The 26607-nt window shown below is 40.2% G+C and overlaps 1 protein-coding gene across 1 annotated transcript in view; it reads left to right on the forward strand.

Moving 5' to 3' along the window:
- The window catches only part of trappc9 (trafficking protein particle complex subunit 9), a 242273-nt gene that overhangs the window by 17611 nt on the left and 198055 nt on the right, over nt 1–26607 (forward strand). Inside the window, exons 10-12 of the mRNA XM_087835023.1 lie at nt 7575–7718; nt 19236–19362; nt 21985–22130. Of these exons, the coding sequence (XP_087691149.1) occupies nt 7575–7718; nt 19236–19362; nt 21985–22130 (417 nt within the window). The remainder of the gene's footprint in view (nt 1–7574; nt 7719–19235; nt 19363–21984; nt 22131–26607) is intronic.

A 26607-nucleotide genomic window follows, 5' to 3' on the forward strand; every position in this document is an offset into this window, starting at 1 on the left:
TATTATGGATGCAGCTATTTTTAATTATTCATCTTGCTACTGAAAAAAAGAAAATGGTAAAAAATTTGCTGGGTGCCCTGCACTGATTTTGACATTGCGTCATGTGGCATGTGACACAGTAATTCCACAGCACCCCTCAATTTTTGTAACCCGGAAGCTCATTTATTCACTCCCTGCAATAACACATTTACTGTGGTGCTAAATTCAGTCCAGTTCTATTCTGTTTCATAAAAATACCAGTTTTACTGTGGAGGCTCTAAACATGCGGAGGGAGGACTCACTGAAGAGTTACATGATGGAGCCAGTGCTCTGACACTGTGCTCACAGCCATCACCCTTTGCCAATTATGCACTCATTCTGATAAACTCTTCCCCTCTCATTACAAATAAATTAACACTCCTAACAGCCCTGTCATGACCACATCAGGTGCAAAATAAAACAGTCTTTTAACAGTGTTGATTTTAGCACAGTAGCAGTAAATTGATCGGCACAGATTTAAATCATGGTGGTGTGATTCATCTCCTCCCCAGTTTTGGACTCTTAATTCCTGTAAATAACATATGAAATAAGGCAAGCTGCAAAAATACTTTTGTCCACGTCTTTCAATTGCAAGCTGACACTGCTTCTCTGTAGTAAATACAGATTTTTAACACCTAAAGAGGATTTTGAGTTGGTGTGCACTGTAAATCTTGCTCCTAGTGAGCGACGGGGTTCCACGTTTAATGCCTCCTGTACACTCTGTCCTGGCAGCACCCTCTCCTAAACCAGACAGAAGATCTCCAGGAGTGAGAAGTGTGTCTGAAGTGTTAGGTGCTCCATGGGAGGAAGGGTAACGGGGAGTTGATGTTTGTGAACGGCTATAGTTAGATTTAGGGTTTGTTTTTTTTTTTCTTTTTTAAGGGTTGCAAGGCTGAAGTGCTGATTTTATATCAGTGAAAAGGAGTAATTCTCTGTGAATCAGTCTTCTCAAACTCTGAATGCTGTGCCCTCTCACAGGATTCACAGTGTGTGATTAACAGCAGTGTCAACATATTTAATGGATTAAGCTGATGAAGAGCCTTGATTTCATTACCAGCTTTGCTGTCTTTTCACAAGCACTCTTTCAGGGTGTTCTGTATTCGAACCAACACTTTGTTCAAAGAGAGTCATGGGTGACACCCGACCTGAGCTTTTGTAGACTACTCTGTACGGCCTCCCCTGATAAACCTTGTACTCTTGCAGACTCTTGACCCTTGCACGCTACAGCCTCTCAGTAGCAAGCACCGTCCATTCAAAAGAAAACAGCGCACAGAACCGTTCAGGGACATCGGTATTCTTGTTGTGATTGGTATTCAAGAGTTGTGGCGAGAGCGGATTTTGCTCTGATAAGCTGTTAATCTTGGGCCTTTTTTCCTATGTAAATGCACAAAGAAGCTGCATCTTTTAGGTCAAATGCTTGTCCTTTGAGCTGCAGTAGGCAGCATTGGACAGAAGTCCATGATAACATTTCAGCAAATTGTAATTAAAGTGGTCTGGAGGAGAGCTGGACTCGATCTGCACTTCATCTGTATTCTTCTGTGTCTAGCCCATGACAAGGGACTTTGACCAAAGCGGCTCTCTTCAGACCCAATCAGGCGAGCACTATAGAGTTGCATGAGGAGGGGGGAAAAAGGATTCCATGTAGAGGCAAATTTCACAGTGAAATAGGTGGCCCAATGCACTCGCACCACAATAGAACAGAGTTACAATCCACATTTCACTAAGGTGTCTGGTTTAATAAGCTTTCAGTTAAAGAATTAAAAAGGTGGTTTTGGCACACATTTCTCCTACAGTGCTGTCAGACTCTTGTGACTTGGAAATGTTTTGCTGAGAACAGGTTTGCTTGCTATTTTTCATTCCTTCTTCTTTTAGACTCAAACTTACTACATAATCTTGATTTTCAAATACCTCATTTTTATCACTACAGTATGTTATGTTTAAATACAGTATTTAATGCAGCATAAAATAATACACATTGATGCCTAGAGCGCTTCCTGCAGGTGGTGGCCCTACAGGAAGGTGGTCCCATGTCCTTTTTTGGGGCTGTGCCCTACTGGGCTCCATGGACTAAGGGCACCCACCCTGGGCCTTGGTCCAGGGTGGACCCTGTCCCAGGGAGGGTGAACTTTTTCCATTGATCTTTTACTCATAGTGGTTTTCTGAATTACTCTTTGTCTGGTCCCTCACCCAGGACTAAAGCCCCCTGACAACAAAGCTCCTGTGATTCACAAACCCTTCCACCACGATAAGGTAGCGATTTGCGGGGAGCCTTCAAAAATGAGCTTTTTAAAAATAACTTGTGCCAGTCATTTTGGAGAACTTGCCCCAATTCTTTTGTGGATTTAGACTTTTTCAGTTCTGTCAATTCTGTCACTGCATGTAATCCCACACTGACTCCATGATGTTAAGATCCAAGCTCTGTGGGGGCCATACCATCTGATGGTGCAGAATCAATCTGGGACAGATCAGACACCTCCTCGATGATGCTGCATGATGAATTTAAACATCTGAAGTGGTTAAAACCTTTGCCAGAGTCCTGTCTGTACAATCTAGCTATTCTCTCTCTCCTCCCTTTCTTTGATCACATATCAGATATAAAGTTTACTGTTTGGCTTTTGTTAGAGGTAAAAGTAGATGGTTTCTCTGAGGGTAGAGCAAATCACTAAAAAATAAAACAGAAAACATGAGAACAATCCCTATTTCATTATTCTAACTCACTAATACTGCAGCGCATTTCTTGGGAGTCAATTAAAATGTATAAATAATAGCATTATTCTATAAGGGCACTTCACTTAAATTAGAATAAGTTTACACAGTTCAACATATGAGCTTCCTAAACAAGTCTTGGAGAAGAACAGTAGATAAAATCCACTGTATTCAAAAACTACTATATAACAGTGTATATAGTGATACTTCATCACTGGGAATTTAAAAAAAAAAGGGTAATACATTGGTTTACAAAACCTTGTCTTGCATCCTGAGTGTTTTCGCATCTTTGCTTTTTCAAACCACACATATAAAAATCAAGGGGCAGTTGTCACCTTGAAATGGTCCTTTTGGACATTAATGGGTTCTATAATTAGGAAAATAAACACCATTTTTCATGACTGAGACCCAAAACTCATTTACTTAGTATTTAAACTGAGGCCACTGACAAGGAGGGCTGAAGGCTGGTTTCCAGTAGATGTTAATACCATTGACTGTACCAATGGACTTGCAATTGGAGGAGTCGCCCCCTGCTGGCCAGTATAAACAATCAAATGCACTTCTTATCTAGCTTTCAGAGCTGGATAATTTTTGTAGTTTTGCCTCGGTACACCATCACAGTATATTGTAAATCAAACAATAATAATAATACATTTTATTTATTAGCGCCTTTCAGACCATCAAGGTCACCTTACAGTAACACGTAAACATACCATAAAAAACATAAGAAAAATGTATATATATAGCAAACATGGTAGATAAAATTTAGACATAAACAGTCATAAAAGTATAAAAGCAAATATAAAAACTGAGCAAGGTAAAAATGGCCTAAGAGAGATCAGGTGTATGTAATTCTAAACAGATGGGTTTTGAGTAGTGATTTAAAAGTGATGAGACAGTGTGTGGTCCGTAGAGCAAGTGGAAGTGCATTTCAAAGTCTCGGGGCAGAACAACTAAAGGCTCTGAGTCCAATGGTAGTCAGGCGAGCAGGTGGAACTGACAGAAGGGAAGCTGAAGAAGACCGGAGTGTACGAAGGGGCGAGTATGTATGGAGAAGATCGGATAGATATGGAGGAGCGAGGTTATGAAGCGCTTTGAAAGTGAGACGCAGGATCTTGAAATTGACACGGAGGTGAATTGGGAGCCAATGGAGCTGTTTAAGAACAGGTGTTATAGCAAACAATCAATATGTGATTGACGTGCAGACTTGGAGCTTTAATGTAATTAGTGTTATAAAAAATATCAACTGTTAAAAGATAAACAGTTGATAAACAGTTTCATGGCCAGGTGATGCCTTCTGCCGTGTTATTTCATGACAAATGAAGCAGGCATAACACCTGAAGTTGATTCAAAGGCTTGAATTTGTATTTTATAACTTTTCACTGTAATTTTAATATAATTTGAAAATATGAGGCCCAAAGGGATGTTGGTGCAAGTGAGGGAGCGATCATTAGGCTGAAAAACCATCAGAGGGGGAAAGAGAATGAATGAGAGAGAAAAGATTTTATGTACTGCTCAGCTTGGCAACAACAAAAAGCAAGAAAGGCCAAAAAAGAAGTGCATGATGACAGAAACATTTCTGTGGTAAAGAAAAACAAATTCATAACAACTTGCCAACTCAAGAACACTCTACAACAAGCTGCAAACCAGTGGTTACACAGATTATTATTATTAATAACTTTGTCAGAAAACATCTAAAAGAGCTATCATAGTTTAAATTATGGGGGGCACTTTATGTTTTATACAAAGTCTATGGTAGTGTGCAGCTGCCTACTTTAACATTTAAGATTAATTTATTGATCGTGATGCAGCATGGGCTCCTAATGATATTATTGATGTAATCATTTTATACAATGAATAAATACATGCAACAAATGTAGTAGGACATGGATATCTATAATTTGTTTTAAGTATCGAACTAATACTAAAGTAGTAAGTACTAAAACTTTTGGGAGTAGTGACATGTATTAGAACTTTTTGGATTAGCCCTATCACGCTGCAGGCTATATTATTTATCAGATAATTTCATCAAAGACTGTTTCATCAAAATCCTCCTAAAACCACCGATAGCACAAACACTGTGGAAAGGGCAAGTTCAGCAATTCTGATCATTTTTGTGTCCCACTGGTTGCTGCCTGGTAACTAAAAGTGGCATTGCTTAAAATGTAACATGCAATAATTTGGCTATTCATAACATAACATAAGTGTCTTCGTTAGTACGTTTGATGACGCTCTGGTCTCGCATAACTTTGAGTAGATATCACCACCTCAAGACGATTTGCCACTGCTGCAGGCTGACGGCTGAACACACAGATTGGATGCCGGATTTGTTGAAGTACCGTTACATATTCTAGCTATACTCTTCCAGCTGACGTACCAATTCCCACATGGCTGATGGGAAAGTAGGAAATGATGGAAGTAAGCCTTTTAGCAGAAGGGATCAGATGAGAGTTTATAAGGCAATACAGTAGAGTTGCAAGTTCAAAAGAGAAGGAAAATGGGGATCAATAGTGCATTGCAATAAGGCTGCTGTGCCCAGAAACACAGTGGAGCAAATGGCTTTGTAAGTGGTTCATATGCCCTTTCTCACCACGCCTTTCTGCTGGCAGTAATGGGGACACTGCATTTTTCTGTCATCTTTTGTCCTCTCGCTGCTCTGTTGTCATTCTGTTGAATGAATTTTTGGAGTTCTCTCTGTTTGTAATAATTTGGATGCTTATAATTGAGGAGAACAATGGCTCTATGTGCCATCTCATCACCCTACACGGTAGATCTGAGGCAGCTTGAGGGTACAGTGGCTTTTGAGTCAGGTTTACTGCATGACAGTGTGACTGCTTGGCCGTGGCACCACACTCATTATCTTGGTGGTGTGTTAATTGGATTGCCAGACACCTCCAGTTCAGCACTGAAAATACCACAAATGAACACGTTTTTCGTGTTTGAGCGAGAGCGACATGCTCAGAAAATCCAAAGTGTCCTTTGGATTACTGTCCTCCAGATAAGCGCCGTTTTTTGGCAGACAGGTGGAAGTCAGCTATTTTTAGACTGCTTAGTGGGTGCAGTTTTCATGACAGAAAAAAAAATCCCTTATGAAGGAATGGCATTTGCAGTTTTTTCAGATGGCAGAAGAAGTCAGGATGAATAACAGCCGTGGTAGAAAAATGCTGATAAGTGAAAAGCGTCATGGGCACGATTTGATGTTACTGGAAGTGGTATTTAAGCCGAGGAAACATCAGAGTGTTTACCAAATATCCTCCTTCCTTCCCTCTGGCCCCCACAGCCTCTCCAGTGCATCTACCCTCTAGTTTTTCTTTCCCACTCAGTGAGTCAACAGTAGACAGCTGGGAGTGGAGCAGGGCATCTCGTGGGGGGCTGAGGGCCTTATGTAACTGTTGGTGTCAAGATAGAATGCTATTAAGATGTCCTGTGGTGCTCTGCAGAAACAAAACACCGGCAGCTAAGTTAGCAAGCCAAAGTTTACACATGAATACTTTGAATTGATGGCCTCAGCGAATTAGTTTAAGCTAATTTTGTGCTTGTACAAGACGTTTGTGATCAGATCAGAGTTGGAGGAATTTGGCTCAAAATGAGTGCTAATTACTAATTATTCCAGACATCTCAGTAGGTCAGCGTGACCATCTGTTCCTCATGTATCTCGACAACTGACTAATCTGCTTGAAACTTGCCAGGTGTATTTCTGGGACGCGAGGAAGTGTAACGCTGAGTTAAAGTTTGTTTGGATGATTGGTTGTCAGATGTTGGCGTAGTTGTTCTTGTGCTTCCCCAGTTGCTGACTGACTGGTAGATGCTCCACTGTACATATATACACACACACACAGGCATGTTTTTCTCTGTCTTTCTGATTGTTACCCAAAACGAGCCTTTACGGGTTTATGAAAAAAGAACTTAAAAAAATATTTCTAACATAGCTTGACAATTAAAAAAACAAAACAAAACAAAACAAAAAAACCCTGAATATTTCTTGCTTTTTGGTCTTTTGTTTCCCGTGACTTTGAATTTTTCTTGAAGTGAATAACCCTGATTATCTCTTCATCATGGTACCTCTTAGCAGGTGGAAAAATTTGAGGGGGAAAATTAAGATTTAATGCGTTAGAAACAAAAAACATGTGCGTTGTCCAAAGACATGCATATTAGGTTAATAGGTGATTCTAAAGTGGCCCCAAGTCTGAATGTGGTTTTTCTGTCTTTATGTGTTCACCCTTTGATAGACTGCCGACCAGTCCAGGGTGTACTGTCCTCCTGGTATACTCCTCCATCCAAACCACAATCCCGAGTTGGACAACGGGAGAAAATGAATTGATTGAGTTATAGCCAGTGAAATCCTTAATTTCAACAGGAATATGATAACAAGATATGTTTGATATTATTCCGACAAAAGGATTCAGTGTTATGACCTAACTCTAGCTGACTTTATGACATTTACCTTTTGTGTTTAAAGCTGATCATCCAAAGATTGAAAAACAGCTTTTATTGAGTAACAGGGAGAGATCTTATAGAATATGTTTACAAAGAGCTTATACAGACCGGGTGGGAAATGTGTTAAAAGATAAAGATTAACGAATTAGCATCAGCATAATAAAACTCAACACCGTGCAGACAGATATCAGCATAAAGATCTCAATACAATTTGAAAACAATATGGGAGATGATAATGTGAATGTATGACATGGGACAACAAAGATTTAGCTGATCTGCGTCAGGCAGAATATGTCTCCGATGCATGTGGACTAATCTGATTTGATATCTGCATAACATTAGATGTCAGCAATGAGCTTTGTCAGCCTTGTAAATCTGACTTTTATTTTGTCATCTCTCTCCCTCTCCCCCAGGTACCCACAGAGGCTGGGCTGCTGTACAGATGCGCCTCCTGCATGAACTGGTTTACGCCTCCCGTCGCATGGGCAACCCGGCCCTGTCTGTGCGCCACCTGTCCTTCCTGCTGCAGACCATGCTGGATTTCCTGTCTGATCAAGGTCAGCTCACAAAAAACAGTCAGGAGGAAACTTGAAATTAAGCAGAACGCACTAATGTTTCATTGCAGAATTGAAAACCTGTGTGGTGCTTTTCAGCTTCATGCCCTGCCTTTAAAAAAAATCTAGATGTCGCCAATCTGTCCCCTGGTGATTGCAGCGTTATACCACGAGTTTTAATAGTATGCGATACACAACAAAGCCAGCTTTTTCTTGGCCGGAGTGCAACATTGTGCTCTGACCAGAAATCCTGCGGCAGCAGCCAGGAGATGAAGCTGTGCAAGCCAGACTCTTCACTGGCCACACAAAAGAGGCCAGCGTAATCCCTGGTTGGCTACTATGAGAATGGATGGTGGGAGGGAGAATAAGGGAGATGAGGTGGGAACAAGATGAAGCAGACTCACAGTATAAAATATTAAATGTTAGCAAAGGGACTTCTGCAGCTCTGCCTAGGGTGTTGCTGGGACAAGCCTTCTTAGAAACAGCTCTGCTGGAAAAAAAATGTCAGTCTACAGCTTTACACACATCAAAGGGCAGAAAAGCCGTGTGATGTAATTACTACTTTGTTGTTGTATCACAAGAAGTGAGCGGGTATTTTCTCCCTGAAGAAAGTGACCTTGTAAGCCGAGTTCTTCAGCAGTGCTTTCTGCTGCACTAAAATACCATTTCATATTTACTTTGTAACTTTTTGGGCTCAGAGCGCTGTCGGGTGGAGTTTTGGTGCCCTCCCTTTGATTGCCTTTACTCCCGTCAGCAGTGTGATATTAAAAGTACCAGGAAGAAGTGAGGTCTTGTGAAATAAGTCCCTTTTGATGTGTGCACATATGTCATATTAGGACAGCAGTTTACAATGTTCTCACTCCAAGTTTGATTCCTGAGCACATGTTCGGTGCATCATCATCATCAAAGTCACTAAACTGTACTTTTAAATGTAGTGAAACTGGACAGAGTGATAAATTAAACCAATTAGATTCATTCAAAGTTATAAAAGCATCTCTGTCTCCCCTGTCCAAACTTCTAGAACAGCCAGTAAAAAGCTTTACTTTATTTTTCAGTATTGTGATGTCTTCTCATGACAAACATGTTGGCATATGTATCAAGAAAGACATGGCACCCATTTCACACATCCTGCCTTTACAAGGGCAAGCAATACCAAGTGTGAAGCATCCAGCTGTATACTATGGAGCTGGCATTGCCCTCAGCTGCTATTGTGTACGCTGCCTGTTTTATGTATTTATTTATTGGATGGGAAGCTTTGACAGTTTAATAAGTGTTATACTGTCTCTCCCTTTTGAAATGAAGTGAAAACTTGTTCTCCTGTGTTTGACTGGTTCAGCTGTTTAGCTAGCAGAGCTGCTAATGCTTTAGCATCTTTTTTGCCATGGCATTTAAAAAAAACTGAGGCAAAGTGGAAAACTGTTTGCTGGTCAGCAAAAGCTTGTCATTTGTGTTCGCTTAAACCAAAAATTCATTAATGTACAGTACTGTGAAAGCTCCCCAATGTTAATAGACTGCTGTGGGGATGTTTGTTTGTTTTTCCATTTATATGTAACTCACACAGGTGTTCCTATCCTCTAAAGGTTCGTATAGGGCTGTTCGATATAACGATATATATCAGATGATGATATGAAAACACATGAAAGAGTATGCAGAGTGTTTACGGATGAGAAGCAAAAAAGAGCCGTCAGGTGCTAAAAAATGAACCTTAGACTCAAACGTTAGAACAGGCTTTTCCCCGCAGCACGTCGTGTAATAAATACTCACAAAGAAAACGGCGGCCATTGCAACTTATGTCTAAAAATGTGTAGTTTCAGGCATCGGTTAAAACACTCGACTCCAGGTACACGACGCCCAGCTGGACACACTTCTGCTAGCTGAGATTCACAGAATTTACAGAAAATGTTAAATTTTTGTGATTTATATCGTTATGGGATATGTGATTTTGGTCATATCGCACAGCCCTAGGTTCATAACATTAAAAAGATCTGAGAACCTTTAGATTATGGCTGCTGTCTCTTGGGACGGAGAGTTTGTAGTAAGAAATTCCCTCACTACTTAGTTGTCTCTTCGTAATTTGCAGTAAAGAGCCCTCTATTCTGAATCATGCCTTTAAATCGGTGTGTTGTTTTTAAGTGCAAACGTGTAGAGCAAAGGACACTATTGTTGTCACTGAGTTCACTTACTTTTTATTTCTTTTGATTGATTAAGTTTAAATATGGGCATGCACTTGTACTTCCATTATGTGCCTAATTTGACATGTTATTTCATTTTACCCAACTGGCAGTCTGATGAACAACAATGTGATAATTGCATTGAATGTTAGGCATTACTGGTGCTTGATGGCACTGGTGTTTGTATGGCTTCCTAACTGTGTGGCATACAGGACTTTGGAAAACCTGAAAGTGGGTTTTTGGTTAAGAAATGAAGTCTTATTACTATTTCAAGAGAGTGGGTGAATCACGACGAACAATGATGCAATGTTTTCCTTGTTAAATTTCAGTGACCAGTGAAATTGCCTTGGCAAAAATGCTTCATATCAGTTCCTGAACTGGTACATTGATATTCTTTTCTTGAGTTTGCAGACTTGCATCATTAATTCAAAAGGCAGATTGACATTCAGATGTGATTGCCTGCATCAGATTCTCTGAACACGTGTTCTGTTACAGTCATCCTGAAGTTTGTTTTGAGAATTTAAATTGAATTAGCCAGCTGTATTCACATGCATAATTAACACCCAGAACACTGAAATGGGTGCATGGGTACAGCAGTAACTGTTTATATTTAGGCATAAACTTTACTACTTGTATATCATTATCAAGTTTAGTAAGTCAATAATAGTTATGTTTCTCAGTTGTTCAGTGCATGCAGGGATCTTTGACAAATGGAACTTTCTGTGAATGACAAATACACTAAACTACAAAAATAACTGAAGTGAGGCCACTGATGCAACACACCAACTGTCCTGTCTTCTTGAGTTTACAAACAGGAGTTGTCTGAAAGGAGCAGCTACATGACTGATTCAGTCATTAAATGACTGATTTAACAGTGAGTCTGTTGCTCACTGTATGATAAGTGAGATTTCTGTCAGTGCCAATCTGACTGTTCAGATGGATTTTTCATCCATCCATCCAGGGTTGGGTCACGGGGGCAGCAGTCTAAGCAGAGAAGCCCAGACCTCCCTCTCCCCGGCCACCTCTTCTAGCTTGTCATGGGGATCACCAAGGCAACAACAGGCTAGCTGAGATATAATCCTGCCAGTGAGACATGCCTGGAACACCTCACTCAGGAGGCTCCCATAAAATAAAATAAAATAAAAGCTGGAAAAGTAGGTGGCAGTAAAAGGAAACAGCGGGAGGAACATTTTGCAACTAAACGGGTTGGTTTTGGATTAGGAACATAATTGGATATAAAGAAACCATCCCAGAGTTTTTCATTATAGATAGAGATGGGTAGAGGTTCACCAGTTTACAAATTATTGAACAGTCTCAAAATAATGTTTCTCAAAATAAAATTGCTAAAACTTTGATTATCTCATTATCTACTGTACACAACATCACCAGAAAATTCTGAAAATATGGTGAAGTCTCTCCAAGAAACAAGGCCATATTGAATATGTGTGATCTTTTAGCCCCTAGGTGGCAGCACATTAAAAACGGGTATGACTATGTCATGGAAATCACTGCATGGGTTCAGGAACACTAAATCAGAAAGTGTCTGAGAAGACAGTTTGATGTGATATTCAAAAGTGCAGGTTAAAGCTCTGTCATGCAAAGAAGTCACATGTGAACATGATCCAGCTATCTACTGGTAGCTGTAGCTCAGGAGGTAGAGCAGGTCACCTACTGATCGGAAGGTTGGTGGTTCGATCCTTGGGTCCTCCAGTCTGCATGTCAAGTATCCTTGGGCAAGATACTAACCCCAAGTTGCTCTCCGATGCATCCATCGGAATATGAATGTGTGTGAATGTAGTTAGATAGCACTAAGTGTAGATAAAGTGCTTGTTAGAATGGGTGTGATTGGGTGAATGTGGCATGTTGTATAGAGCGCTTTGAGTACTCCGAGAGAGTAGAAAAGCGCTATATAAGAATCAGTCCATTTACTTTGAGCCAATGTGGAAAACTGTTCTGTGATCAGATGAACTGAAATCTGAAATTCCTTTTTTGAAAATGTGAATGCCATGTCATCTGGACTAAAGAGTTAAGGGACCATCCGTATTAATGATGACTCAAAAGCCTGCATCTTCAATGAAATAGGGGTGCATTGGTGCCTATGAAATTGGGGATGTGTCGGAAGTGCTGATTCCTGATTGTGTATTTATTTATTTTTGCATATATATGCAAATCCATCCATTCGCTTCCGCTTATCCTTTTCAGGGTCGCTGGAGCCTATCCCAGCTGTCATAGGGCGAGAGGCGGGGTACACCCTGGACAGGTCGCCAGTCTGTCGCAGGGCTAACACACAGGGACAGACAACCATTCGCACTCACATTCACTCGCACATTCACACCTAGTGGCAATTTGGATTATCCAATTAACCTATCCCCACAAGCTGCATGTCTTTGGACGGTGGGAGGAAGCCGGAGTACCCGGAAGGAACCCATGTAAACACAGGGAGAACATGCCTACTCCACACAGAAAGACCCCGGCCTGATGGTGGAATTGAACTCAGGACCTTCTTGCTGTGCGGCAACAGTGCTGACCACCTTGCCACCGTGCTGCCCCATTTCAAATCATCAACGAATTTTAATATACAGAAAGATAAAATGCACATTTTAAATGAAGATTTCAATTATTAATGACTGTAAGCTATCCAAGTCATTGACAGCTGCCATTCTGGAAAGCCAGTGAACCACAGTGATTATCTGCAAATTGAGAACATTTTGAACAGTGGTGAACTTTCCCAAAAGTGGCTGATCTACCAGAATTACTCCAAGAGCACATGAATGAGTCATCCAGGAGGTCACAAAAGAAGCCTGAACAACATCTCCAGAACTGCAGGCCTCACTTGCCTAACCCATGCTTTTCTGGGTTCTCCATTAGGTCATAGTAGTAGTCAGACTCCATGCCACTGATTGGCTGATAAGTAGCGTCAGTTGATGAGTCATTGAGTGTCGTTGTCGTTGTTGTTATTATAATTAGGCCTTTAGATGGGCCAAAGATTGACACCAACATTCATTTTGATCCATCATTATTTTTTGTGCAGGAGCACATTTTTTAAAAAAATCCATCCTTTCGTGACCAAAAAGGGTCCCGTCCCAAAAAGTGCTCTAAAAAATGTTATATATTAATATTTTTTTTCCACTTTAAATGAGTCAGTCTTTTAAAACTACTTCTGCTTGAAATATTCATAGCAAGTTTTAATTATATTTTTGTTGTTTTAACCCTTTAAATCCTAGTTTCTTTACATGAGCGCACTGTTTTGATGAGGTAATTTGACCATGGTGTCTTCAACTGAGAAAAGGGTTGAAGAATGCAGAAAGCATTTCAAATCACAAGCAGCAATGGTGGTGGTATAAAGTTTTAAAATACCCTGTTTTTTTGTCACCAACTACACTTTTAATAGTGTTTTAGCTGCGATTGTAGTTGCCTAATCTTCAGTCTGGTCAGGTTGTCAACATAGAACATGTTTGCAAAAGTACTCAGATTTTTTCAGAGATGTCACTAGCGCTGCCAACAGTCAGCATGCAGAGCTCACAGCCCCAGTGTTCCATCTTAACAGTTTTTTTTTTCTTCTTTTTTTTCAGTTATTTGTTTGTTTGGTTTTTTTATTCCACTCTCCGTGTTCCACATGTTGCATTCGCAGATTCTCATTTTCACCAAACGATCGTCTCTTTCCGCCTGGTCTTGTGTCTCTGTGCTTTTGTAACATAAAGAATGAGCTGATATATTTCTCAGGACACCAGCGATCAGCTCAACAGGCCCTCAGTTTACCTGCATGCATCCTCCTCACCCGTCAGCTGTTTAACACCTGCTGCTAATTCAGGAAACATGCCCACGTTACCTGGTGATAGTCACAGTTTAACTGGGCAGCCGGTGCTCAATATGACGCAATGTCTTCACATTTTTCTGCACAAGATAAGTAAATATAGTATTTTTCCCGAGCGCAGGGCTGCTGGAGCTTGTGTCCCAACAGAGCACTTTATAGGCGAACCAGCTTTATCAGCGACTGATGTCCAATCACCGGCACACAGCTTTGAAACATCACCTGAGTTTTAGCTCTCAGTGGTTAAACACTGGACTTGATTCACTCAGGTTTTGTTTGTCGGGTTATTTTTACTTCACTGTTTTATTTACAACTGAGGAAATTGGTTTGGCTGAGGTGAAAGTTACTGAAGTTTAATGGGTCACTGGCACATGTGTTAGACTGAAGCATTCACTTTTCCTTATCTGGTGTGTTTTAGATTTTTTTAACAGTGAATTTTGAGATTTTAGACCGGGGAGGGGGGGTTGGGAATGAGTTTTTTAGCATTAGCTGGTGAGTCTTTAGCTACAGACACAAGCCTGTTTGTTTTATTAATTGTTGGCAGCCGAACTCGTTCCGTTTTACGTGTTGTTTGTTCTGAGCTGCTGCGTTCCTGACAACGGAACACACGAACCCGACCAGTACAAGTTTGCAGGAGTGGTTCTTTTGGCTTTGGTTCAAAGTCATCTGAACCTTCCTTTTCTAAAACCACACTAAGTTTCCTCCCCCTTTGTTCTGTCTAAAACTGGGATGTTTCTACAAGCGGCTTTGAGAAATTCCAGCTTCATATCGCAATGAAGGCGTTTGTTTTTGGTGGTCTGACGTCGTTGCTTTAACAAATACTGTGTTTCAATTTTTTTCTCAAGTTCAGCCAAGGCACGTTTTTCTTTGACTCTCTTGTTACTATATTGGCAGAGTTCAATGCATTTTTCACGCCTTTTCCATTAGTGGTGTGCGATACTGCATATTTTGGTATCATCCGATACCAAGTAAATACGTATCGTTTTTGTGATTTTTCCTTTTGTATTATTAATTACTTAAAACCCAGGGCATAATTAGGAGAAATAATTTATTTATAATTAAATAAAACATGCTTTATTATTGTAGCAGGCCTGGTCTGCGATGCTGCTGCAGATGAGATGGACTCACCTTCACTGCATCTACAATCATGCCTCACCGGCTTAAAACCTGTGCGCTGCTTGTGCTGTTGTTGTTTTTGGTGTTGATGTGTACAGCTGGCAGCAGGAGGGCAGCGTTGAATGTAGGCTACTGTTACAGCAACTAGTGATGGGATTTCCGGCTCTTTTTAGAGAACAGTCTCTTTCAGTTCGGCTCACTCAAAAGAGCCGGCTCTTTCAGCTCCGAACCGGCTCTTCAGGTTGTTTTGTTGCTTTAATTAATTTATTATTAACAATAATATAAAATTATGCACAAAAGGAATTACTAATGTAAAAAAAAGTGGTTTTATTTATATATGTTTATATATAAATATATGCGGTGGCCCCTAGAGACAAAACACGTACAAACTCCAAAACACATTTCTAGCATGAACTGAACTTCCAAAACAGAGCTACCTAGATCACTTAAATTACACAATTGAAAGCATGAAAGCATATGTGTATTGTTTGTGTATTTATACACAAGCATTCATATATAGTAAAATGATAATAAAAATAAATGTTCATTTACCTGTTATTACCACACACCAAATCTGTTGGTACTTGCTGGCTTGTGTAGCCACTAGGTAACAAAAGCTCAACACTGCGCCCTAGCATATCCTGGAGCGCTTCTGTTGTCTTTTGTACGTGTTTTAAGTTTTTCTGTGCTTCTGAGTTGTTACGTGCTTCTGGGTTTGTACGTGATTTGGAGTTTGTACGTGCTTTGTCTGTAGGGGCCACCGTAAATATACTTTTATTTATTCACTCCACATAAAATGTAATAAATAAATCATATAATACAAAAATCAACTATTCACATTTCAACTTTTAACTATTTAAATTTTCAGGTTTTTCCTTTTACAAATTTAAAGTGAAACAACACAAAGCACTGCAAACCACAACACAATTAAATATAAATTATAATATGAAAACAAAAAGAACATGCATATTCTCTGTCATATGGGCCTGCATGAATAAACTTTCTGAATCCTTTATCATCTGCAACTGAAAATAGTTGTGGATCATTACTATACCTTTCTAATGTGACGTTGTTGTCCCTTGCTCTCTTTCTCTCTCTCTCTCCCTCCTGCTCTGTTCCTGTGCTACTGAGTGTAACTACTGCCCCTCACACCTTTTCCCAGCGTAAAGCACAAGGCCTGCATGCTGAGTGAAGCGGGAAAAAAAGTGCGAGAGAGAGGGTGAGAGAAAGAAAGAAAGAAAGAAAGAAAAAAAAAAACAACCCACGGCTCGCGATAAGGAGCCAACTCCCGTCGTTCACGTCAAAGAGCCGGCTCTAAGAGCCTTTTCGTTTGCGACGGACCCATCACTAATGGGTGGTGAATCTTGGATACAACTTTTGTTTTTTCAATAGGAAGAGGGCCATGTGACACATCAAACTTATTGGTAATGTCACAAGAAAAACAATGGTGTGCTTGGTTTCAACATAACTTTATTCTTTCATGAGTTATTTACAAGTTTCTGACCATTATAAAATGTGTTCAATGTGCTGCCCATTGTGTTGGATTGTCAATGCAACCCTCTTCTCCCACTCTTCACACACTGATAGCAACACCGCAGGAGAAATGCCAGCACAGGCATCCAGTATCCGTAGTTTCAGGTGCTGCACATCTCGTATCTTCACTAGAGATGGCATGATACCACTTTTTTATGTCCGATACCGATATCATAAATTTGGATATCTGCCGATACCGATATGAATCTGATATAGTATCGGATTCATATCGGTATTGGCAGATATCCAAATATCCTCTTTCTGGTGCAAAGTGGGCCAAAAACAAAGAAAAGAGACGGACTCGCGACAGAAAAGCTGATCAGCTGATCATTAAGCAGTTTCATGATTAAAGTAGCAGCAGGAGAGGGAGGGGGAGAGAAGAGGCAGTCGCTCCATATATCGGTTGTTAAGCTTAATGTGGGAATGCTTTAAAAACATTCAGAGATTAACTTACACTTGCTTTATTTCTCTCTGGGATCACTTCCTCGGAGATGAAATGCCGGTTTGGTAGCGAGGCTACAAATACACATAGCCGCTCTATCACCTGAGCACACTGCTCCGACGTGCTACAGTTATGGGCTGAGTTACGCCATGTCGCAAGTTTTGTGAGGTGCTATTTTGATATTTAATGGATCGGATTACATTTTTTATTTCTCTCCGATATCCGATCCAGTAATTTACGTCAGTATCGGACGATACCGATACGTAATATCAGATCGGTCCATCTCTAATCTTCACAACATAGACAATTGCCTTCAGATGACCCCAAAGATAAAAGTCTAAGGGGGTCAGATCGGGAGACCTTGGGGGCCATTCAACTGGCCCACGACGACCAATCCACTTTCCAGGAAACTGTTCATCTAGGAATGCTCGGACCTGGCACCCATATTGTGGTGGTGCACCCTCTTGCTGGAAAAACTCAGGGAACGTGCCAGCTTCAGTGCATAAAGAGGGAAACACATCATCATGTAGCAATTTCAAATATCCAGTGGCCTTGAGGTTTCCATTGATGAAGAATGGACCCACTATCATTGTACCCCATATACCACACCAAACCATCACTTTTGTTGTTCCAACAGTCTTGGAGGGATCCATCCAATGTGGGTTAGTGTCAGACTAATAGCGGTGGTTTTGTTTGTTAACTTCACCATTTACATAAAAGTTTGTCTCATCACTGAACAAAATCTTCTGCGTGAACTGAGGGTCCTGTTCCCATTTTTGTTTTGCCCATTCTGCAAATTCTGTGCGCCGATCTGGGTCATCCTCGTTGAGATGCTGCAGTAGCTGGAGTTTGTAAGGGTGCCATTTGTGAGTAGCTAATATCCGCCGAAGGGATGTTCGACTAATGCCACTCTCCAGTGACATGCGGCGAGTGCTACGCTGTGGGCTCTTGCTGAATGAAGCTAGGACAGCCACTGATGTTTCTTCATTAGTGACAGTTTTCTTGCGTCCACATTTTGGCAAATCCAACACTGAACCAGTTTCACGAAACTTAGCAAGCAGTTTGCTAACTGTAGCATGGGAGATGGGTGGTCTCGTAGGGTGTCTTGCATTGAAAGCTGCTGCAACGACCCGGTTACTGCGTTCACCAGATATCAACACAATTTTGATCTGCTCCTCACGTGTTTACCTCTTCGACATGTCAATGGCTGTGAACAAAGAGAAACTTGTAAATAACTCATGAAAGAATAAAGTTACGTTGAAACCAAGAACACCATTGTGTTTCTTGTGACATTACCAATAAGTTTGATGTGTCACATGGCCCTCTTCCTACTGAAAAAACAAAAGTTGTATCCAAGATGGCCGACTTCTAAATGGCCACCATGGTCACCACCCATCTTGAGGAGTTTGCCCCCTCACATATACTAATATGCCACAAACAGGACTTTAATATCACCAACCATTCCCATTTTATTACGGTGTATCCATATAAATGGCCCACCCTGTACAGTCCATTGTCTTTTGAGCTGCTTTTAAGCATCTTTCTTGTAGTCGTCGTTCCAACACAGTGTGTTTGTTTTGATTTGTGGACCTGAAAAATAGTGTCGCGCTCCCACAATACATTGCGGCGTGACGTCAACTCCAAAGCCCTGTTAGCATTTCTATTCAGTCTACAGCTTGTATAAAATGTTTTTATATCTATAAGTTATCATTAATTTTTTAATTTATACAGCTTTAATAAAGTTTATAATATAGTCTGTTTGAAATGTGACATTAACAAATTCATTGCAATCAGCATTGTTGTGATACTTTGGTTAAATTCTATTTAATGACATATTTAACACCAAGTTAGTTGCTAGTAAAAGGATAAACACTCAGAGCTGATACTCTCTTCTGGTTGTTAAGTTCACTAATGTTAATTATTGATGTAAGCAAAAGACAATTTGTTGCTAGATGCGGTAACATTATTCATTAATGTATTATTATATATAATTATTGTCTGCTCCACTCTCCCTCTTTCTTCTTCCTTATTTCACTCTGATCATAACTGGTCTTTTCATTAAGTGGCTACAAAAAGCCTGTCAAAGAACCTCCCCTTACATACTCCTAATCCTCCTAAAGGCACACAGATGTGTATAAAATATTTCCAAGTCCTCCCTTAGTGGACACACTTGTAAGAAGTACATCCTGTGGCTGGGTGAGCAGGTGTTGATGGTACAATTTATAAACTATATTTTTTCTTTAAGACTCGGGTTGTTAGTGCTGAGAGGGAATATCTCAGAAGTCAGTAATGATGCCATTTAATTTATGTAGGACACAAAGATGAGTCCTCTACATTGGTGCTCACATCATGTTTGTAATTGTTACTTTCTTGTCCTTGACAGAGTTGTTTAGTTTGCTTTAGGGGCATGGATTTTTTTTCACTGTGATGCGCTCTTATATTTATAGAGAAGAAAGAAGTCACCCAGAGTCTGGAGAACTACACCTCCAAGTGTCCTGGTGGAATGGAGATTATCACCCTTCCTGATGGCTTGAAGCTACCGCCAGTGCCCTTCACAAAGCTCCCTATTGTTCGGTAAGGTGGCAGTCTAGTTAATGTTACTCCAGCGTGGCTCGATTTCTTTCTTTTTCTTTTCTTTTCTTTTTTTTCCTTTTTTTCTTTTTTTAAAGAAAGATGTTGCCTCTCCAGTGAACATGTTGTCACAACAAATTAAGTGAAATGCATCCACATTGGTTTATGCTTTCTGTCTGGAGAGACTGCTGTCCCTGAAGTTAAACGGACTTTTTGTTATACTTTGATTAAGCGATCCCTTCACTTTATGGTTTGATGGTCAGACGCTTGAGAGATGAGTTACAGTGTTTTAAATTAATGTTAATTATTGCCACACTGCATGCAATAAAATTAGATTAGTTTAGCCTTTGTCTCCCCTGACAGAAATTTGTCTTGGACAAATGAGTGGGACATCGCACATAAAATAGCATAACATTAAATTCACACACACATTCACAATTTTCACCTTTTGTCATTGAAAGGTTTAACTAATAATTGATGATTTACCACATACTCTTCAAATATGTGCTTCAAGGGGAGACGAATGGCGCAGACCAATTGTCTTTCCAGTCATTTAATCAAATTTTGAATTGTCCTATAAAATAGTAACATAATGCTTTTATCCACATCATAAGCCCTAAGCTTTCTTTAAAAAAAAGTTATTCAAGCACTGACTGATTCGTTAACAAGCATACTTCATATGGTGTAAATGACAGTCACTGAAGTGAAGGAAACTTTGGCGAATGTCTAAATACTTAACTGTTGTCACTTCAATTTTTTCTCCACTAATTCAAAGCAGACTGTGAGCTCCTGTAGGTATCAGATAACAAGCTAATTTCATTGGTTTTAGTTTCTGCACCACCACTGCACAGTCCCTTTCCTTATTTTATTTTTTTATTGTTTTTATAAATAACTTAAGATTCAGATATTTCTGATTCCTGTAATTGTTTGTGTATAATGTAAGGAGTGGAGTACACACTTTCTTCAAGTTCCTGTACTTTTTTTGTTTTGCTGAACTTGTAACTTTTAACAAAGAATAGTACCATAATTCTCTCTAACAGTGGGCTCTAATAAATATGAATATTCATCACAAACACTTTGAAATACCATATATTACATAAGCAGTTGTAAATAACTTTCTTTAAAAGGTTGCCTAGATATTGGGCGACCGTGGGTCGCCCAATATCTAGGCAATATCAAGGCCTCATCTTGTAACCGGAAGGTTGCCGGTTCAATCCCCAGCTCTGTCTGTCTTGGTCGTTGTGTCCTTGGGTAAGACACTTCACCTACCGCCTACTGGGGATGGCCAGAGGGGTTTCTCTCTGTCTAGTTTCTGTCAGTCTGCCCCCAGCTGTGGCTACAACTGTAGCTTTGCTCCACCAGTAGGGGTAGGCGATATAAATGATATACGATAGAAACTATATAAATTTGGCCAATGATAGAGATTTTGACTATATCGCGATATTGTAAAGCCAAAAACTGTGCTTCCTCCACTTCCGTAACATTGATTCATTAATGTTGAATTCTCTCGCAGCTGCTCTATTCCCGTGTTGTTGCAGTATATTAATAACTAACCTCGTATTGTGGATGAATAATCTCAGTTGTTCTCCTGACTGAAGTTTGCTCCGTGTATAGCATCCTGCTATGCGATTGCATTTGTCCCTGACCACCAGAATCCCTCACGTTAACTTTTATCGAGTGGAAAAAAAGTCGGCGTTCATCCTCCAGCTTCACTGTGCTAATGTTATGTTAACATAGCTGTGTCGCTAGCAATCACGTAGCACAACATTATATCGCAGGTAGTCCAACTTCAGTAACCCTGCAAACGCCACTGCTGTTTAGTTTTCTGCCTTCATTTATGTTGGAAGTGGTAGCAGAGCTGTACGTTTGAATTAGTTACAAAAATCTCTCAGTCAGAACATGGTATGTCATGTTTAGGTGGAAACTAGCGAGCTAACTTCCTGTTAACTTCTAACTCCGTTAAATTTAATAAATTCTGTTTTCATGGATGCCTGGATGTTAAACTTAATTGTTACACCCGATAAAGCAGCAACGCTGATGATTTAATTAAAGATGAAAGAATTTAGACCGTTTTTAACTCTTAGTGTTCGTTTGACTTTGGGACCTGAAGTGGACGGAGTTTTGGACCCAGATTACTCCGTGAAGCTCCTCACTACGGCAGCCGTAATGCTCTGACAATCCATCAAGCAGTGCGGCTTACCAAAGTTGTACTAAAACATTTTTTAACAGATTTCTGCACGCCCAAATCGGTTCGAGGTCAGTAAGCACAACCAGAATTCATACACAAGGCACACTCTCGATTTTTGAGAAAATTAAAGGATTTTAAGTGTGCCTTATAGTGTGGAAAATACGTTATACAGAAAAAAAAGAATATATCGTGATTATATATTGTTACCGCACGTGCTTCAAATTATATTGCTAGTGTGTGAATGTGAGAGTGAATGAATAGCGGAATTTTAAAGCGCGTTGAGGGTGTTGAAAAGCGTTATATAAATGCAATCTATTATTATTATTATTATTATTATTATTATATTGCTGCCATGTCAAATGATCATTAAGGAACTTTAAACCTTGAATACTTGTGGAAAAATACGGTAACCCATGCCACTGTTTCTTCGTCGATAGATCTGTGAAGCTCCTTAATCTGCCCGTCAGTCTGCGGCCCCATAAAGTGAAAGGCCTGCTGGGACAGAATATATCCAATGCTAGCCCTTTCATCTACTCACCAATCATCATGCACAACAGAGGAGAGGAGCGTTGTAAGAAAATAGGTAAGTCCAATTATGATTTTAGTGAAGATGCCACCATGTTGGGTCATAGTTGAAGTGTCCAAACCTGGTTTCAAAAGCGAGTCAATCCCCATAGACTCCCATACATGTTTCCAGTCTGGTACAAAAGCTGTGAAATGGTGGGGACTGGTAACCCTCAAAGTGAGGGGCACGGCTGTTTTGATTGGCAGTTATGCTGACATAAGCTGCTGTCGCTGTTTGTGGTGCCTTTTGGAACATTTGAATGGAATTATCGGACAAATAATCTAGCTTTTAAGTCTTAGTCAGTTCCTGATCCAAAATCTTCTTCTGTTCCCTAAATAAAAAACTGTGTGGCATCACTGAGAGTTAAAAATGGCCTTAATTCTTCTGCAATAAAATGATCAGTGTGATCAGTGAGTCTGCTCTTTCAGATGTTGTAATAAAGTTTAACATCTGGGGATCCGTGAACAACAGGATTTATGAAGTTTAATGGAGTTAGAAGTTCAATTCAATTCAATTTTATTTATATAGCGCCAAATCACAACAAAAGTCGCCTCAAGGCGCTTCATAGATACAGAGAAAAGCCCAACAATCATATGACCCCCTATGAGCAAGCACTTTGGCGACAGTGGGAAGGAAAAACTCCCTTTTAACAGGAAGAAACCTCCGGCAGAACCAGGCTCAGGGAGGGGCGGCCATCTGCTGCGACCGGTTGGGGTGAGAGAAGGAAGACAGGATAAAAGACATGCTGTGGAAGAGAGACAGAGATTAATAACAGATATGATTCAATACAGAGAGGTCTATTAACACATAGAGAGCGAGAAAGGTGACTGGAAAGGAAAAACTCAATGCATCATGGGAATCCCCCGGCAGCCTACATCTATTGCAGCATAACTAAGGGAGGATTCAGGGTCACCTGGTCCAGCCCTAACTATATGCTTTAGCAAAAAGGAAAGTTTTAAGCCTAATCTTAAAAGTAGAGATAGTGTCTGTCTCCCGAATCCAAACTGGAAGCTGGTTCCACAGAAGAGGGGCCTGAAAACTGAAGGCTCTCCCTCCCATTCTACTTTTAAATACTCTAGGAACAACAAGTAGGCCTGCAGAGCGGGAGCGAAGTGCTCTAATAGGGTAATATGGTACTACAAGGTCATTAAGATAAGATGGGGCCTGATTATTTAAGACCTTGTATGTGAGGAGCAGGATTTTGAATTCAATTCTGGATTTAACAGGAAGCCAATGAAGGGAAGCCAAAACAGGAGAAATATGCTCTCTCTTTCTAGTCCCTGTCAGTACTCTTGCTGCAGCATTTTGGATTAACTGAAGGCTTTTCAGTGAGTTTTTTGGACATCCTGATAATAATGAATTGCAGTAGTCCAGCCTGGAAGTAATAAATGCATGAACTAGTTTTTCAGCATCACTCTGAGACAGGATATTTCTAATTTTAGAGATGTTGCGCAAATGAAAGAACGCAGTCTTACATATTTGTTTAATATGTGCGTTGAAGGACATATCCTGGTCAAAAATGACTCCAAGGTTCCTCACAGTGTTACTGGAGGCCAAGGTAATGCCATCCAGAGTAAGAATCTGGTTAGATACCATATTTCTAAGCTTTTCAGCGCCGAGTACAATGACCTCAGTTTTATCTGAGTTAAGAAGCAGAAAGTTAGTGGCCATCCAAGTCTTTATGTCTTTAAGACATTCCTGCAGTTTAACTAATTGGTGTGTGTTATCTGGCTTTATGGACAGATAGAGCTGGGTGTCATCTGCATAGCAGTGAAAATGTATGCTATGTCTTCTAATGATGCTGCCTAGGGGAAGCATGTATAATGTAAACAGAATTGGTCCTAGCACTGAACCCTGTGGAACTCCATAATTAACCTCAGTGTGTGAAGAGGACTCTCCATTTACATGCACAAATTGGAGTCTATTAGATATGATACAAACCACTGCAGTGCAATACCTGTAATACCTACAGCATGTTCTAATCGCTCTAACAGGATATTATGGTCAACAGTATCGAATGCTGCACTAAGGTCAAGAAGGACAAGCACAGAGATGAGTCCACTGTCAGAGGCCATAAGAAGATCATTTGTAACCTTCACTAAAGCTGTTTCTGTGCTGTGATGAACTCTGAAACCTGACTGAAACTCTTCAAATAAACCATTCCTCTGCAGATGATCTGTTAGCTGTTTGACAACTACTCTTTCAAGGATTTTTGATATGAAAGGAAGGTTGGAGATTGGCCTATAATTAGCTAAGACTGCTGGGTCTAGAGATGGCTTTTTGAGTAAAGGTTTAACTGCAGCCACCTTGAAGGCCTGTGGTACATAGCCGATTATTAGAGATAGGTTGATCATATATAAGATCGAAGAATTAATCAATGGCAGGACTTCTTTGAGCAGTTTTGTAGGAATGGGGTCTAAAAGACACGTTGATGGTTTGGAGGAAGTAATTATTGAAGTTAACTCAGAAAGATCGATTGGAGAAAAAGAGTCTAACTTAACATCAATGGTACTAAGAGTAGCTGTAGATAATATTACATCTGTGGGATGATTATTGGTAATTTTTTCTCTAATGATAAAAATTTTATTTGTGAAGAAGTTCATGAAGTCATCACTAGTTAACGTTAAAGGGATGGTTGGCTCAAAAGAGCTCTGACTTTTTGTCAGCCTGGCTACAGTGCTGAAGAGAAACCTGGGGTTGTTCTTATTTTCTTCAATCAGTGATGAGTAGTAAGCTGTTCTGGCTTTGCGGAGGGCTTTCTTATAAAGCAACAAACTATTTCTCCAGGCTAAATGATGATCCTCTAAATTTGTGACACGCCATTTCCTCTCCAGATTACGAGTCATCTGCTTTAGGGTACGTGTTTGAGAATTATACCACGGGGTCAGGTACTTCTGATTAGAGACCTTAGTTTTCGCTGGAGCTACAGTATCCAGAGTCGTACGTAGTGAGGAGGTGAAATTATTAACAAGATAATCGACCTCTGTTGGGGTAGCGTTCAGATAGCTGCTCTGCTCTGTGTTGGTACAGGGCATTGACGATGATAACAGTGGCTGGATTATATTCTTAAACTTAGTTACAGCGCTTTCAGAAAGACATCTACTTTGATAAAGTCCACTCTCCACTGCTGCGTAATCAATTATTGTAAATGTAAATGTTATCAAGAAATGATCAGACAGGAGAGGGTTTTCAGGAAACACTGTTAAATGTTCAGTTTCTATGCCATATGTTAAAACAAGATCTAGAGTGTGATTAAAGTGGTGGGTGGGTTCTTTTACATTTTGAGAGAAACCAATTGAGTCTAACAACAGATTAAATGCCATGTTGAGGCTGTCATTTTTAGCATCAACATGGATGTTAAAATCACCCACAATAATTATTTTATCTGAGCTCAGAACTAAATTAGATATAAAGTCTGAGAAATCAGACAGAAACTCTGTGTAAGGCCCAGGTGGACGATAGATGATAACAAGTAAGACTGGTTTCTGAGTTTCACAGCTGGGGTGGACAATGTTAAGCATCAGGCTTTCAAATAAATTAAAAGTCTGTCTTAGTCTTTCATTAATTAATAGACTGGTGTGAAAAATTGCTGCCAAACCGCCCCCTCGACCTGTGCTTCGAGATTTCTGGTAGTTAGAATGACTCGGGGGTGTTGATTCATTTAAACTAACATAATCATCCTGCTGCAACCAGGTTTCTGTAAGGCAGAGTAAATCAATTTGTTGATCAATTATTAAGTCATGTACTAACAGAGACTTGGAGGAGAGAGACCTAATATTTAATAATCCACATTTCACTGTTTTACTCTTTGGTTCAGATGTGGATACTGTATTGTTCTTTCTTTGTAAATGTTTAAGTTGTTTGTTGCTGGTTTTTAGTTTGTTTTTTGTCTTTTTGGAAGCAGACACAGTCTCTATGGAGATGGGTTTTTGGGGGGGTAGCAGGAGGAGAGAAGCTGCAGAGAGGCGTGTAAGACTGCAACTCTGCTTCCTGGTCCCAACTCTGGATAGTCATATTTTGAGGGGTTTAATAAATTTGTCCATATTTCTAGAAATGAGAGCTGCTCCATCCAAAGTGGGATGGATGCCATCTCTCCTAACAAGACCAGGTTTCCTCCAGAAGGTTTGCCAATTATCTATGAAGCCCACATCATTTCTGGGACACCACTCAGACAGCCAGCAATTTAAGGAGAACATGCGGCTAAACATGTCACTCCTGGTCTGATTGGGGAGGGGATCAGAGAAAACTACAGAGTCCGACATTGTTTTGGCAAAGTTACACACCGATTCAATATTGATTTTAGTGACCTCCGATTGGCGTAACCGGGTGTCATTACTGCCGACGTGAATTATGATTTTATTGAATTTACGTTTACCCTTAGCCAGCAGTTTTAAATTTCCTTCAATGTCGCCTGCTCTGGCCCCTGGAAGACAATTGACTATGGTTGCCGGTGTCTCTAGCTTCACATGTCTGAGAACAGAATCACCAATTACCA

Source organism: Neolamprologus brichardi, chromosome 22 (assembly GCF_056152115.1).
Source record: "Neolamprologus brichardi isolate AB-2024 chromosome 22, ASM5615211v1, whole genome shotgun sequence".
Lineage (NCBI taxonomy): Eukaryota > Metazoa > Chordata > Actinopteri > Cichliformes > Cichlidae > Neolamprologus > Neolamprologus brichardi.